Source organism: Excalfactoria chinensis, chromosome 6 (genome assembly GCF_039878825.1).
Source record: "Excalfactoria chinensis isolate bCotChi1 chromosome 6, bCotChi1.hap2, whole genome shotgun sequence".
NCBI lineage: Eukaryota > Metazoa > Chordata > Aves > Galliformes > Phasianidae > Excalfactoria > Excalfactoria chinensis.
Genome location: NC_092830.1, coordinates 27,467,000 through 27,483,757, shown reverse-complemented (window position 1 = coordinate 27,483,757; position 16,758 = coordinate 27,467,000). Strand labels below are relative to the sequence as shown.

At 40.4% G+C, this 16,758-nt stretch overlaps 1 protein-coding gene across 1 annotated transcript in view; it reads right to left on the bottom strand.

Moving 5' to 3' along the window:
- The window catches only part of SORCS3 (sortilin related VPS10 domain containing receptor 3), a 256,024-nt gene that overhangs the window by 164,756 nt on the left and 74,510 nt on the right, over positions 1-16,758 (bottom strand). Inside the window, exon 2 of the mRNA XM_072339830.1 lies at positions 12,442-12,509. Within this exon, the coding sequence (XP_072195931.1) occupies positions 12,442-12,509 (68 nt within the window). The remainder of the gene's footprint in view (positions 1-12,441; positions 12,510-16,758) is intronic.

The window sequence follows — 16,758 nt, the reverse complement described above, 5'->3', positions numbered from 1 at the left end:
ATTTTACAGGAGCTTTTTAAAGGAACTTTCATTTTTACTTCTTGGTCAGGCTAATACTGTTAAAAGGTCAACTAACAGATTGTTACAGATGAAGAAAATATGATAAATAGATAAATCAAAGGCTACCTTCTAGGCTGGGAAAATGCAGCCCTTTGTTAATATTGCTTGGAGAAGTGACTGTTTGATATTGTGTACTTATTAACTTCATTAGAATCCTAATGAGTGTAACATGGAGATAATGAGAGACAGACCAGATTAAAAGAAAGATGGAAATATTTCTTGAACCTTTTGTTTTTTTTAAACAATGTTTCTCTATCCTTCATATTATTTATAGCCATTATAAAATGGCAGTGCATTAGGGGGGAAAAAATAACATAATAAAACACCAATATAAACAGACACAACCCATGTTAAAGCACTAAATTCTACCAGCCACTGTACAAAGCATCAAAGATTTATATGACTTGGTTCAAAGCCTAATTTGAAGGAAGAGTCAGGGGAAGAAAGAAATGGGAAGAGAAAGGAAAAGAACAGCTCACTCATGGAGAAATAAATCATGTACATTGATGTACAGCTTGGGCTTAACACGGGGAACTGCATCCCCCAGCCACCATGAGGTGGCATCAACACAGAAAGTACACTGTAAGTAGCTGCTGGCTCCTGATCTAGCCCTGAGTGTCTGAAGAGCAAGGGGAAGTGTATCTGTGACTCAGAAAGTTCCCTAAAGTCTTTGCATGTAATACAATTCTTGACAGATTTTTGCTTCTAGCAACCTGTCTAGACGCCACTTGAACCCATGTGAACTTTAGCTTCCAAAATGTCCTCCAGCAAGGAGATCCATAGATCAAATACATGTTGCTGTAACAATAAGTCTTCCAGTTGTCCTGAAGCTCACTCTGATGCTCCTTTATTCTTCACACAGACACAGAATGCGTGAGATCGGAAGGGATGACTAGAGCTCAGCTAGTGCTACCTAGCAGGTTTCCCATCGCCATGTCCAGACAGCTTTGGAATATCTCTAAGGATGGAGGCTCCATAATCCCTCTGGACAACATCTGACACTTACCAGTCACCTCTACACTAAGAAGGGTCTCCTGATGTTCTGACAGGACCTCTTGTGTTTTAGTTCATGTTCACTGTCTCTTGTCCTGCCACTGGACACAAATGAAAAGAGATTCTTCCTCCATTTATACTGTACACTCCCCCATCATGCTTTTGCACACAAAATGAGATCCCCCTGAGCCTCCTCTTTTCCAGGATGAACAGTTCTAGGTTGCTCAGCCTTTCCTCAAGTAAGAGATGCTTCCTCCCTTGCTTTAACAGAGATGCTATCCACACAAACTAATTTTTTTAAGATTTGTATCATTTTCTTTTCCAGGCATCTCTTTTCAAGTTTTCCAACTCCTACCAAATCTAATCTAAATGAACATTCTTATATGAGTTATTATGGAAGTCTTTATTTTGCAGTTATCTATTTGGTTATAAGTGAATTCAGTGTGCAGTTTTCTTTAATAATAGCACACATCTATGTTAAAGGTATCTGCTACTAATCTGTGCCAATGAAAATCCTCAACATGGTAAAAAGTGATCAGAAAAAGATGTTAGTAAGGTCCGAACAAATTCATCTTCAAGTGAGGCTTCCTGCAAAAAAAAAGTTTTGCAGTTGGCATCCAAATCTAATTAGAATGTAAGATGAGATAACTCAACAAAGGAGATGCTTTCTAATGAGAGCAATGGAATTGCTGTTCTTTATCATTATCCAAATGATAAAGAAGAGATGGAATAGCCAATTCCTGTTAACAGATGTAGCTCTGCTGATGCAGCAACAGTCACAACACCCACAGGATCTGCAACAGCAGGTTCTTGGCTACAAAATCCCTCCTGATTGCTGCCTTGCTACTTTTCTAAACAAGTAGGCAAAGCACTACAAACACATTTAACCTGTCAGAGACAAGATCCTAACAATATGACTACATGGCAGCTGCAGTACTTTGAGAACACACTCAGTTTTGGCATAGTTTCCTCTGGCCTTCCCCACCAAAACTGCAGGACTGGGTGCCTAGGAAGATTACCTAAACCCAAAAATACATTTCTGGCAAGACAGGACATCTCTATTCTTGAGGAAATCATAATCAGAGAATTGCACTAACAAAGGCAGAAAAGATGCATTTATATAGAGCATATGTAAGCTGCAAACTCAGGGGCAACCATATGGTTTTAACACTTACCACTCCCCAAACTCAAATTTCATTAAAAGAGACCTTCAAACTTGTAGGAAAATTAATGTCAAAAGTTATTTCTCATGTTGATACATCTCTCATACCACCACCTAGCTTTTTGGAATTGAAAGATACAAGATGTGCACAGAATCTGACTGAAAGGACTGTCTAGAAAAATAAGTTACGTCAAAGTCACCAGCTGGGTAATGGATGCAGAATTTACCCATGATGTGGAAGACTCAAATCCCTTAGTTACACAAGACAGCCACAGTAAGTCAAATAAAAAAAATGTGTACTGGCCACTAACCTGTCACAGAGAATGTTCTGGGAAATTACAAGAAATAGCCAAGAGAGCACAATTCCTCTCAACACAATCTCCATCATCTCTCTTGATTTGGAGAGTCAAACCACTAATCCCTTAAAATGCCATAGCATAACATGTATTCAGTACAATCTTAGGCTATTCCATCAGAAGCATGAATAGCTCTTGCCGAAGAACAGATAACAAAAAAGGGATAACAGTTTTGCAATGCTGATCCAAAGGCTGCATACCTGTCTGTTCCTTGAATCATAAAATAATTACTGTAAGCCAGAGGCTACAGCCACACTATCAGGTTTAATAGCCACCAGCAGAAATATCCTCCATTAATTCACTAAGTTCCCCTCTGAAATCCATTTATGCTTTTATTATTTCTGCCTCACAACATCCTGTAGCAATGAGTTACACAATTTAATTACTTGTGGAATAAAAAAGCACTTCCTTTTATGCTCATTCAGAGCAAGGGCTTGAACTTGGATCTTCCATGTGTAAGATTAGTATCACTCTCCTCTCTGGAGAGATTCATAGCTTCTCCTGACTGAGCCCTCTTGTGGAATATTAATAATTCAATAGTTACAAAGGAGAGAGGAAAAGAGAGATGGCTGCTCACCTGAAATGTAAGAAAGTGAAATCAAAACAAAACCCACTTTTGCCCTCTTCACCATTTTACCTGGAATTGTCTTCGTCCTAAGAATATTCCTTCAAAAGTTTGGAATTTTGATAAAATCTTTTCCTCTTGACCCCTCTGTTTCTACCCAGAAAATCAAATGTAACCTCAAACTACCAAGCCTACTTATTAACAGGAACAGACCAATAACCCAGTAGTCTACAAGATCAAAACTAATAGACAATGAAGTGACCTTTCTAGATCTATTTAACCATAAATGTTCCTCACACAAAGATACCTGCAACATTCACAATTTATGACCAGCACATATACTCCCAGAGGCCCATATTTGGAGGTTAATGAGTTCAGCAAAGCAGCCCCTGTTTTGAAGCCACAGCAGAGATTCAGTCTAGAAGGTTGTAGAAGAGTATGGAAGATAACTTCCTGACACAGCTAGTAAGAGAGCCTACCAGGGAAGGTGCTCCACTAGATCTGCTGCTTACAAACCAGGCTGCTGGGTAATGCAGAGGTCAGATGCCATCTTGGGCACAGTCACTATGAAATGATAGAGCTCTCAAAATTCAGTACTGGGCCCAGTCCTGTTGCATATCTTTATTGATGACCTGGACAAGGGGATTGAGGGCACCCTCAGTAAGTTTGTGGATGACATCAAGCTGGGAGGAAGTGCTGATCTGCTTGAAGGTAACAAGGCCCTACAGAGGGATTGGAATAGGCTGGATCAATGGGATGAGGTTCAGCAAGACCAAGCTGCCAAGTCCTGAACTTCACTCACACAACCCCATGTGATGCTACAGGCTTGGGGCAGTACCTGGAAAACTAAATAGTGGGAAAGGATCTGGGAGCACTGAATATGAGCCAGCAGTGTGCCCAGGTGGCCAAGATAATTGATGGCATCCTGGCTTGTATCAGAAATACAAGACAAACCCTGAGGCCCTGGAGTTTGTCCAGAGAAGGATAACAAAGCTGTGAAGGATCTGGAGCACAAATCTTGTGAGGAGCAGCTAAGGGAACTGGGTTTGTTTAGTCTGCAGAAAAGTGAACTTGGGAGACATTTTCACTCTCTACAACTCCTGCAGATGTGGGGCTTTGGTCAGGTAACAAGCAATAGGATGGAATGGCCTTAAGATGAACTAGGGTAAGCTCAGATTGGGTACTAGAAAAATATTCTCTAAAAGAGTGGTAATGCATTGGAACAGTCAGCCCAGGGAAGTGGTACAGTCACTGCCCCAGAGGTGTTCAAGAAACATGTAATTGTGGCATCTGATCACATTAGAGGTCTTTTCCAACCTTAATGATAGATTCTATTCTAGTCTACGATTTGTGGATGAAAGAGAGAAGAAAAGATGTGTTATACTCCATGAGCCACTCACACACATAAATGTGAACCTCTGTGCTATCACTGCTGACTGATATGCAACACCCTTACCAAACCTGAGATTCCAAGGCAGAAAGTTGTCAAAGCCAACACTTACCTGTGCCTTCAGAGAATCAGATATATTAATAAAGCACTCTGAATATTACTAAAAGTTTTTAATTAACAGCCTTGCTAAAACACCATTACAATCTGCAGTTTTGTTTTTATTAATTCTCTCTGATTCAGCAGGAATCCCACCAAGGAATAAGGATGAGCAGATGCAGGGAGAAGCACATTAATAAATCATAAGTGTCATTAAAATTTGTAAACTAATATCTTCTGGGAAGTCTTGACAATTAGACTCAGAGCTTTTTTGGCAAACAAAAGATTAACAAATCCAGAAGGTCCCACGCCTGACGAAATTACCACCCCACAGAAAGGTCATTGATGGAGCAATTAAGAGAAACAACAAATGGGCCATCCAGAAAACTGGTTCACAGCAGGTAAGCTCCATGAAATAGGACAACTAAGGCATTTTAACAAAAGTGGGACTTGCACCTGTACATCACCCAAGGAAAGGCTTTTAGACTCATAAGTTTGGCTACTGCTTTTTGCATGACCTTGCATTGTCCCCTTAGTTCCCTACATCTCTGAGGCAATATTAACTTTATTAATTATAAAAAAAAATAAAAAATTAAAAAAATTAAGGAAAGAGACAAATGAAACTTCCCTCCATCAGTCTAAGAATGAAATAACGCAACCACATCATTTCTTATTACCTATTACTGAGTATGCCTAACTATAACATCCTAAATTTCATACTATTAATTTTCATTATTGGTTCCCACAGCAAATGTTTAAAACAGTCTTAGAGCAGGTTTAACTGATTTTATCCACTCGTTGCAATGCCAGAAACTCTTTAAATTATGAACTACAAGAAATGTATGCTCTGAACAATCCCCGGAGTATTCAAGGAGGAAGAAACCTGCAGTTTTCTCCATTTCACTCTTTGAATTTTATTCTCCCATTTCTCCCCTTTTTTTAACCCATGTATGCATATATTCATACATGCAGCCTAAGACAACATCATATACACATTTCCAGAAGTCCATACAAGTAAGAGATCTGTTTAAGTCTCCCAGATACCACAACTGGAATGATAATGAATCACTAGAAGATCAATTCTGAAACAGGTCATAATCAGTTACTTCAAATGGCTTCAATTGTACAATGGGATACAGAGGTGAATGGCTATCACTATCTAATGATCTGCAATTTGTAACCCTCTCATCACAGATACCCTCTAAAGGAGGGAACACAGGAAGGCTAAGCCACCCCTTCATCATTGTTAACAGTTAAGAAAAGAGCACTGAAAAGCCTTTATATGCAGTCTTTCAAGAACATTTAGTATCCCCACAGCATTCCTACGGCAATGCCCTTTACCCATTAATTTCTCTCTTGGCTGATACTCAACAACTCTTTCCAGCTGCCAAAGCTTTCTCTCTGCTCTTTCTGAGCTAGGACCCACTTTCTGATGCTTGTTACAACACATGTGCAGCTGGACAAACACAGATGTCACGTGTCTCTGCCAAGCCTGATAAGACAGCTTAAGCAATAGAACAAGATCTGTTTCTGCAAAATAAGCAAGCACTTCACCATGAGAGCAAAGAATAAATTTCCCGCTTGGTTCAGGAACACAGTTCTTCACAGGTAGTAACTACATTGTTATTTGGGCCAAGAAATTTTCTTCAATGAACAGACATGATCTTAATGGGACTGTTTAGTCTGTGGAAAATGAGGATGAGGGGAGACCTTGTTTCTCTCTTCCAATATCTGAAAGGTGCTTACAGAGAGAACAGGGCTGGTCTCTTCTCACTGGTGACAGGACGGGGGGGAAATAGCCTCAAGTTTCATGAAGGTACGTTTAGGTTGGACATCAGGAATAACTTCTTTACAGAAAGGGTTGTTAAGCACAGGAGTAGGCTCCCCAGGCAGGTGGTTGAGTCACCATCCCTGGATGTGTTTAAAAACCGTTAGGATGTGGTGCTCAGGGACATGATTTAGTGGAGGGTTGCTAGTTGGGGTAGTTTGATTAAGTCATGGTTGGACTCGATGATCCTTAAGGTCTTTTCCAACCTAAGTGATTCCATGATTCATTTGGCAGCAGTTAGCTCAGGAACAAACCAATACACAGCTACTGTGCACCTCCCCAGTAGCTCAAGTATGGCTCCCATGCATGGCGTAGCATCCAACAACTCACAAAGAAGCTGCACTGAGCCAAGGTAACCTGAATCACTCACTGCAGGCCAAGTATAAGTCAGCAGGAGTACCAGAGATAAAGAACTGAATTATCCAGGGACACTGCTCTACTTCTACACTAATCTCAACTCAAGGTGCTGAGAAGCCTGTTGAACAGCCCTTACTCACACTGCATCTCCTTCAGTTTCCCATTCCAGTAAACAGCCTGAACCTAGCAGCTTGCAACCCCTGAAATCACAAGTGGCTCCTACAGTCTGAGAAAAGTAACAACACAGAGCTAAGTAATTTATACACACACACGAAAAGCAACAACAAATTCACTAAATTTTTGGACACCCTGCATTTTTGTATCCAAGAGAGGCTTGAATATCCAAACCAGCTCCTTCCCTTCATGCACAGACAGTTGATTGCAGATACCATTAAATCTTTCTTTTAATCAGCAGATAAATTCTTCACTTTGCTACTTTGTTAAAAATCTCAAATAAGATGCAGCAATGGGTAGCACTGTTACTCTGAAAACCAGTTCTATTAATTTTATGCCTCAATACAGTGCTCCAAAAAACAGCATATACCTGAGATGCACGTTATCAGCTTAATACTAAAAAACAATAGATAAAATCAAATCTGACAATACTGCAGGAAGATGCCAGCTGCCCATAGTGGCTGTTTGGAGACTATTTCACTACAGAAAATGACAGTGAATTCACACTGCCCCATTTCAAGACGTGTGACACTGTGCAAGAGGTGGTGGCACAAGATAGGAATTGCCTATATTAGCTCTACTGTCTAAATAATGCATCACCAGTGGGGAAGAATCCCTTTTAATGAAGTTCTTGTCCATGACCTGGTTCAAGATTAGCTTCTTTGCAAAGGACAGCATGGAAATTTCAGACATGTTCATTGAATCTCCCAAGTTCTGCCTTCATCCTCAACTGTCTTGTAGAAAGGAAAATTTGGAGCAGGGAGATTAAACCCCAGCTCTTAAAGGCAAGCCAAAGCTTATCACACCATTTCACACCTGCAGGGCAGCACTATCTGAAGCCAGCTCCATCTGAACACCTAAGGCACAGAAAGAAGCATGAACAAATGCTAGACATACACCAAAAGATGCTGACGGCCTCTGAAGACAGAGTGGGAGAGTAAAACGCAAGGATATAATAAGAAATACCATATAGGATTGTGGTATTTCAAACAGAATTGAATGAAAGAACAGTGCAAGATATGAGGCAGCTTGCAACCAAGTTGAGTGGTTTTATTTCTCTCAGCTCCAAGCTTGGAGTTGCAGCTGATCTGTTTTGCAGCTGTCTCTCATAAAAAGCTGAAAGTTTGCTCTACTTCTATACAGCTCTAAGATGACAGAGCAATCCCTTCAGGCACAGCCTCAAGAGTAAAAAAACAAACAAAAAAAACCACAAAGTGGGGATTTTTGTTGCCATGGAAACACAATTTCTTAGTTAATAAGCAAAAAACAAAAATACATATATTTAAAATATATTTAGTAACATTTCAGAATCACGAGAAAGAGTCAATTAGGATTTTCAGTATGGGTTAATGTATGGGCCAGCATTATATGCCATCAGATGATTTAGCCTGGGACCACAGCCAGAGGATGGAAACTCCAGGGGACTCATCAAAGGTGGGTAAAATGGCAGCAGGGACTCAGAGCTGACACATGCAAGTGCTCATACTTTGGAAGAAAATCTGAACTACTCCCCACTGCCTAATTAGCTGATGTGCTGCATTCATGGCTATCACATTGAGCATAAATAACTCCCTGGTAACTTGGGCTTCTCATCTGTTGTATCACCCTCTTGTCTCTTTGCCTTCATCTGAGATTGAAAGTTCCCTTGGGACAGACTGCCTTTTTAGCTACCACAAGCAGAACAATTAGAAGTTCGAATAATTAGAGCTCCTGGATGCTAAATAAGGTGACAACAAAAGAAAAATAACAAAAACAAAGAAAGTAACAAAAACAAACAAAACAACACACTTGTTCCAGTTATCTTACAAGAAAAACTGTTCATCCTATACTGGAAAAAAACAGATGAGATGTTACAATAACTTTAAATACCTAAACAGAAAGTCTTGTTTGTGCACCTCAGAACTGTACAGATTAAATAGGAGTCAGGATTAGCAGCAAGCAAGGAAGTTTTCATAAGACTCCTCCTTTGCTTGTAAAAAAATCTGAATTCTAGAAGTCCACAGAATAAGAAAAGGACCTCAATACATTCCTGATTATTCATACTCATAAAACGAAAAGGAAACAACTGGATAGCAACAAGATTAACTAATGAAAGGACTTTATGCCTTGTGTCTAACCTACAGAGCACCCCATATATTACATCTGAGCACAGCATACATTTGAAAGCATACCTCATCTATCACAGTCACAACACCTGGAAGCACTGTGAACATGCATTTGAAGAAATAAACCACTGCACAGACTTTTTCTTGTTCTAATGACATTTGTTTGAAATTTTCCACAGAAAAACAAGCTAAAAACTCAGCCTCAAACTTTTGGTTGTCAACCGTATTTTGCATATCTAACCCTTTCATTCCCCTGGGTTTGACAGATGCCTTCTGAAACCACAATTCCATGAAGGAGCCTGATTGCTACTCTTTGCAGACACAGTTCATATTTCATGACTGATGACTGTTGCATGATCACATTCATCGTGGGAGCTGAAGTTGGGTGCAGGGATCCTGGCTGACAAAGGGTTTGGAAACTGGAGGTTCTCCAATAGCACTTCAAATCAAAATCATTCTAGATTATAGATTAAGAGGGAGGACTGTTTTCCACTTTATTAATAATGAAGCATTCACTAAAAAGAAAAAGTTGCAGAAAACACAGTTCTATTTCTTAATACAACTTTTAAATAAAATCAGACTGTTAGCTGATTCTCAAAAAATAGCAATGTAGGTATTTTTTTAGAGAAGCAATGAAATGTTGCTATACCTTAAAAGCTTACCTAATTTTTACAGCTATACATCCTGCTCTACGAAAAGATCTCTCAGTAAATTTTAATGTCTCACACTGTCACAAGTACAATCACAATAAGGTAGCTTTATTTCATTGAAGGAAAAAAAAAAAAAGAAAGAAAAGAAAAAAAAAAAAAAAGAAAATTCCTCCACTCTCTTGGTGAGAAAAACAAAACTACAAACCACAACTGACAGATATTCCTTGTTACCGAGACGCAGCATTCACAATATGGAAGGATGTGTGCTTTTCCTTGAAACTGACTGCCTCAAGGCTGGTTGCTTCAGGAGCAACTGAGGCTTTTTCTGTGATATTTCTGGGCCTCAGAAATACGGATTTACTTACTAGAGCCACATCCGTGCTCCTGCATTCAAATGCTGACTATCATTTCCTCTGCCTAAATTCTTATCAGCCCAATAGAGGAGCAGTATCCAATATAACTTTTATTCTTTCCTGCTCTGGCTCTCTTTTTTAATTACATTCAGGATGTTTTCATATCGATTTACTTGTCCTTATATTTAAATGCAGGGATTAGAAATTTCTCTTATATAGCATTTTCCATTAAAAGAAGTATCTCACGGGGAAAAACAGAGCAAAACAGGGGGAAAAACAGAGCAAAAGCTTTTGATGCATGAAGCAGACAGAGGCATGATGGTATTTGAAGATTGCATTCTACTGTGCTCTATCTTCGCATCCTTTGAAGCACTGCCATGCAATTCTTTTCTTTCTGCCACAAAAGCCACTCCTTTCTTATGGCAGCAACTGTTTGCCAAGTGCTCAGAATACGCATCACAGCACCGCTGTTCAGCTGGACAGGGTACTTGTTAGTAGAAAAAACAAGCAATAGTCCCAGAAAACAGGAAAAGAAAAAATAATAATGGAAATTTTATGATCTCCTGCTGAAGACAACATATTTTATGATATGGGTTGATAGTGATAGGACCAAGGGGAATGGTTTAAACTAAGACAGGGGAGATTAAGGTTAGATATGAGGAGAAAGTTTGTTATATAGAGGGTAGTGGTGAACTGGAACTGGATGCCCAAGGAGGTTATGGATGCCCCATCCCCAGAGGCACTCAAGGCCAGGCTGGATGTGGCTCTGGGCAGACTGGTCTATTGGTTGGTGATCCTGCCCATGGCAGGGGGGTTGAAGCTGGATGATCTTTGAGGTCCTTTTCAACCCAGGCTGTTCTATGAGTCTATGCTATTTGCATTCAATGGAGCCTACCATGCTCCTGAGGCTTAAAGATGGTTTTGAAGGATTCTACAGAAAAGTAAATAAGGAAAGCAATTATATGGTCAGAAGACTAAAATTTTCTCCTTGTGAAATTTTCAGGTTCTCAAAAATTATGAGAAAGTATTAAAAAGCGTCTACTTGAATAATGCAAAGTTTCAGACACCTTAATGCATAAATGGAACGGAATATCCTGAATGAAAAGTCCTCTCAGCTTATTGCATCCACATAGTATCTGCTTCTATTGCTACAATGTCTTTTCCAGAGAAAGTTCAAGCTGTTCTTTAAGAACCCACGCTTCCCTCTGAAGTGATCAGTGGTTTCATTCTGAATTTTCCAGGTTAGAGCCCAAGAACCCTTCCTTCTAGCTCTTAACCATTCCTCCCAGACCTTGGAAAAGAACCCAGGAATTCTGACTTTCCACCTCTCTAAGTTTCTAGGCCACACAATAGCTTCTATTTTACCACAGACGAGAAACAGAGGTGTCCCAAAACCCCCTGAAACCCATTCACAAGTCAGCGCATTACCCATGATGATCAACTACCTTATTTCTGCCACTGGGAAAATTTCAAGAGGGATGTTGCTGTTACCTTTGTGCAGAGATCAGGTGCTGACGTAAGATCAGTATTATGACAGAATTTGTCTGCTCGTTACATTATTTATGCAGAGCAGATTGCTAAGCAATTACATTTAAAGTACAATCACAGCACCATTTGTACTTGTTAGGTAAAGAGGCAAAAGTTTTTTAAGGCTTAAATATCTTGAAAAGTACCAGAGTAAGTGGAAATTACTGTGTTCTCTCTCATTAGATGCATGGTTATTTATACCTTTGCAGATTACTATGGTACAGTGCAATTAGGCTTTGGAATAACTGTGCAAACTGAGAGGTTTCAAGAGCTCTACTGAACAATTAACCCTTCAGTGTACTAATACAGACAATCCCAAAACATACCCCAAAACAGGGGCTTTTAAATTCACTTGGAAGAAAGGACAGTAGACCACCTGGCCAGAAGCTGCCTGCTTACACCTGGAGCAATGGTTACAACACAGCAACAGCTTTCACCAACTACAATTTCTAGAGGTCGAGTAACATCCATAATAGAAAAGGTAAATCTAACATAAAGTGCCTGTGGTTCCTCCAATGCCTCTGCCTCCTTCCTCCTCCTCTCCTTTTTTGTTCTTACAGTGAAAACCACCTAATAACAATTCTACTAAAGTTGTAGCCCGAAATGCCTTACATAAAGAAAGCCTCACATACGCAGACCTCACTTTGTTAAATCAATGTTTTCTCAATCATGTGTTCACTTTCAAAAATCAACTTCACATTCACCTCATATTCCCTTCCCTCTCCTCCCCAGATAAGCTCCAATCCCCTTTGCTCACCCACCAGTTTTACAAGGGGTACAGAGCACACGCCCACACCAGTAATGTGTTCTGCATGATCTGCTTACCTCCACAGTGAGCTCTCGGTAACACTTCCCAAGTTGAAGTCATAGAGCTTTGTCAGAATGAGTATCACCTAGAAGAGAAAGGGAAAAGAAAAGTTTCCTTTAGACTGTGTAACAGTACATAAGGTATCTGAAATCACCCAAAGGAGAGCTTAGCACTTATCCATTAAAGTTGCAGTATTATGAGAATCATTCCCTTAATGCAATGTAACCAGTAACATTTATTCTAATCCTAGAGACGTTTTCCATTTGAAATAAAACCTGACAACAGGAATTAACTAAACATTGTGAGTTGCCCTCTCTACATCTATGTTATTCAAGGTCAGGAATGGAATTGGGTGTACCCCTGTTAATCCAATAGCCCAATCAGAAATTACATTTGACATTTTCCTTTTTCTCTCAAGATGCTGATGTGAACTACAAAGTCACCACAGATAGTAATGACAAGTTTGTTTATGAAGATCCCTATCCAGCAAAGCAGTCCATTTTGCCCAAAACTACCTTTGCTAAACAAGGACCCTTCTACCTCCCTTTTTCCAAAAGACCTGTTCTCCCTCCCTTTTCCTCCTCCCACAGCAGTGGGACTTGCCACTCTTTTTGTTTGGGTTTCCCAGCTTAAAGGCTGCTGGGTGAAGACTGGGTGAGGATTTTTAAAGCTCTGCAGAAAGGAAAAATGCTGAAGGATTAATCAATATCACAAAGGCTGCAGCAGTCTGTTACTGTCAGCACAATACCGGGAAGAGACCTGTTCAAATTGTAAGTACCTTGATACGTGACTATGCAGTCAGTGCCCAACTTAATGGCTTTCAAAAAGATGCTCTGAGCATCCATCTCTCTACTGGATTCATAGCCCCCTCCCCAATTGCATTTTTCCTTTTATTTCCCCATGCAGAGACCTTTAGGAGGGAGATAAAAGCCAAGCTGCTTCCAGCAGGGTGTGAAGAGAAAACTGCCAGGCAGATTTGAGTCAGCATATGCAAGTCCATGTCAGCCTAAACTGTTTCTGTGCAGTGGGAAAATAAGGACAATGCCTTTTTTTATTGCAGCTTAAACCCTGAACACACTTTCCCATACAAATGGAGAAGAACCAGCTGCCAGTCACAGCCATTGAGGTCCGTATACACAGCATCCCCTTACACCAACTAATAGAAGCAGTACAGCCTGCAACTAACCTGATGAGTGATGTTTATTAGGATGCAACCCCGCAGAAATTCTCTTAAGAAGCTCTCAAAAGCCATGACCCACAGCACAAGCACTGCCTTGCCAGAAGTGACTCCCTTCTTATTGCTCACAGCTCTGGAGAGGTTTCACAAAGGTAGTTTCCTTCTTTTGACAACTAATCACTATGAAACCAGGAGGACTTCCACTTCCAATGAAGACAGCAGATCCTGGATCCCTGACCTTCTTAAATGAAGCTTTTTTTCCCTATTCTGTTGAAGTTTGATCAGGACAATTCTTCCTGAAGTTGCAGTTCCAAATGGAGATAGCAAACATAATCCTCCAGCATCCTGTATGCCTCTCCTCACATCCCCTATGCTCTGTATTTTTGAAGATGTCAGTGGTCTGCTGTAATCCCTGCAAACAGCAGGATAATGCCAGCTCTGCAGGAGGAGGTTGAATCCTACTCAGCTCAGCTCCTGGGTGTAAATCCAAAGTAAAGGTATGTTGTTTAGCAGGACTTGTTGGAATTTCCACCCAGGATGCCTAACAGAAATCCAGCTCTGCCTGTTGTCAAGGTGTGAAGAACAAAAGCATAACCATCCCTTTTCACTTTAATCTCACAGGAGGTGCCAGGAGGCAGCAGGAGTTTCTTGAAGCCCTGGTAACACAGGGCAGCCGCAGGCAGCATGCTGCCCACAGAACTACTCACCTCATGGGCCCCAAAAGGCTCTATCCCATCTCACTGGCTATGAGATAATATTGTTCAAATTCAATACATGTAATGTTCACAACAGCTTGGAAGCTTGAAAACCAGTGAAGATTGGAGAGGCTTTAATACAGCCCACCTGACAAACACTGCAAGGGCACATTTTCTACAGCCTCACAGTGGGAGACTGCTGACACAAATGGTGCTACTAGGGAGGCAGCTCACATGAGATTAAGGCACAAATCAGAGCCCAGTTATATCTGGTTACTGACCTGTTTTCACAGGGTGCTTTTGATACAGCCTTGCAAAGGAAATCAACCTCAAAGCATTTCAAGAGGCTGTTCTGAGACCTCCATGTCATGCTGGAGCCATGCCACTAAGTGGATACCAGCAAGGTGGGTGCAAGGTCAGGCTGGAGGGGCTTCAAGCATCTGATGGAGATGGATATGTTCCTGTTCATTGCAGGGGAGTTAGACTGGGTGACCTTCAAGGGTCCCCTCCCTCAAACATTCTGTGATGGTGCAATTCTAAGGGTGAAGCGGGCAGCTCAAAGCAAGTACCCCCCATTTCCTAGCACGTTTATGTACATGACTATTTTAGCAGAAACAGAATGGAAGAAAATTATATATTTTTTCTTAAATCCAAAATTGAATTCTGACACTCGAAAGAAAGAAGAAAAGCCCTCAAAGGTTCAAGTCAAGACTTTTGATTCCAGTGCTCACTTTCTTCAAGAAGCTTGGCCTGTTTTTGTCAATGCTAACAAATAACTATGGCTTTTCTGTGTCATAGTAATTTCGTATTAAAATCTTGACAGTTTTCATTTTGAAAGCTGAATTCAATTGAAAATTGGGGTTTTCACATTTAACGTACTGCTTTAAATATATATATATATATATATATAATTTGTTCTTCCCTTGAAGTGTGGGAAATCTAGAAATTCCAACCCACAGCCCAGGTTTCCACTTAAATTAAGATGAAAACATCTTGCTCTGGGGAAAAGAAATAAAAAAGTTTCAAGTGATATTGATTCAGAAACAACAAAAAACTTTCACTTAAGCAATTTTTTTAATAAAAATGAAGAAAACACCTTTATAGTCTCAAATGAAACTGTCTTGTCTGTTCATGAAATCAACCCCCCCAAAATTAATTTCAAGTCAGTTGAATGCTGAACTGCATTTTTCTCCAGGCTTATACTGCTGGCTCCAAGGAGCACAGCTCAGATGGGAAGAGTCCCTCCACCTCCCACAGGGCAGGCTGCAGCACTTCCCTGGACACCCCAGAGGCAGGTATCCCTGGGGGCACTGAACAGCTCAGCTGGCAGAAAAGGAAAACAGGAGGACCAGGCTGCAGGAAAGCTGGGAAATAGGTCAGGCTGAATTACAGCTCCCTCAAGGCAACACAAACCCTCTGGAAAATGCAATTTAAAGCTGAGCTTACACAAAACTAAATGACCTGAAAATTCAATAAACTGTTTCAGTTTACAAGACAGAAGTGGAGATGGGAGAAAGATAATCAGAAAAATTATTCTTTTTCCTTTGGAAATAAATGACATTCTAGTCCTGCAATAACTTTCTTGTGCACTGTGTTTTACACACACATCCCATATGGCTTTTTTTCTGTTGTTCACTTATTCCCAGAAACTTCACTGTTGGCCGAATATCCTGCTATAACGTCTCTGTCTAATTGACAGGAGTTGGCATTTCTCTTATCCTCAGTGACTTATTCACTAATACAGGTTAAGATTCTCCGGTATTTTACAGTGGAAAGTCTGCATTTGAAAAGTGTATTAACCCACTGAATTTAGGTCTGATGTGATGCACCTCTTGTCTATACTACAGCCAGCAGGTCTTCAAGACTGCCCAATCCAGCAACCTCAAGTCTTGACACAATTTGACTGATGTGAAAGTAGAGAAAAATATAAACAGAAAAGGGAAGAGAAGTCTCTTTCCATGTTGAAAACAGGTCCCTGAAGGGTCTCCTATTGTTCAGAAAATTATTAGAAATCTCTGAGCCCATAAATCACAAGAGTGCTCCGCAGCTCTCCAGAGTATTTGGTGGAATAGCAATCTTTTGTGCTGATAAAATTTTACTACAAAGGAAATTTACTTTAGTTCATTAAACCCTCCTCCAGATCTCACCTATTCCAAGGTGGCAAAGTGCTTTGCACATACCCTCCAGTATAAGTTACTCTGTTATCCACAAATTAAAGTGAAAAGGCATTGCAGTTTCTTCAGCAGGTTGACAGTGAACTTCAGAACAAGAGAGAAATGCCAAGTAAGTGACAGTCATGCTCCTCTATCAGGAGATATCCATATCGGAGAAGAGGAGCAGCGGTCAGAGAAAACGGTGATCATTTCAGATAGATGTCTGAAAGGCTAGCACTGATCCATTTCATGCAATTCATCTCCCCTCTAAGTGATCCTGCTTTATCAGCACAGAGATTTACACAGCTC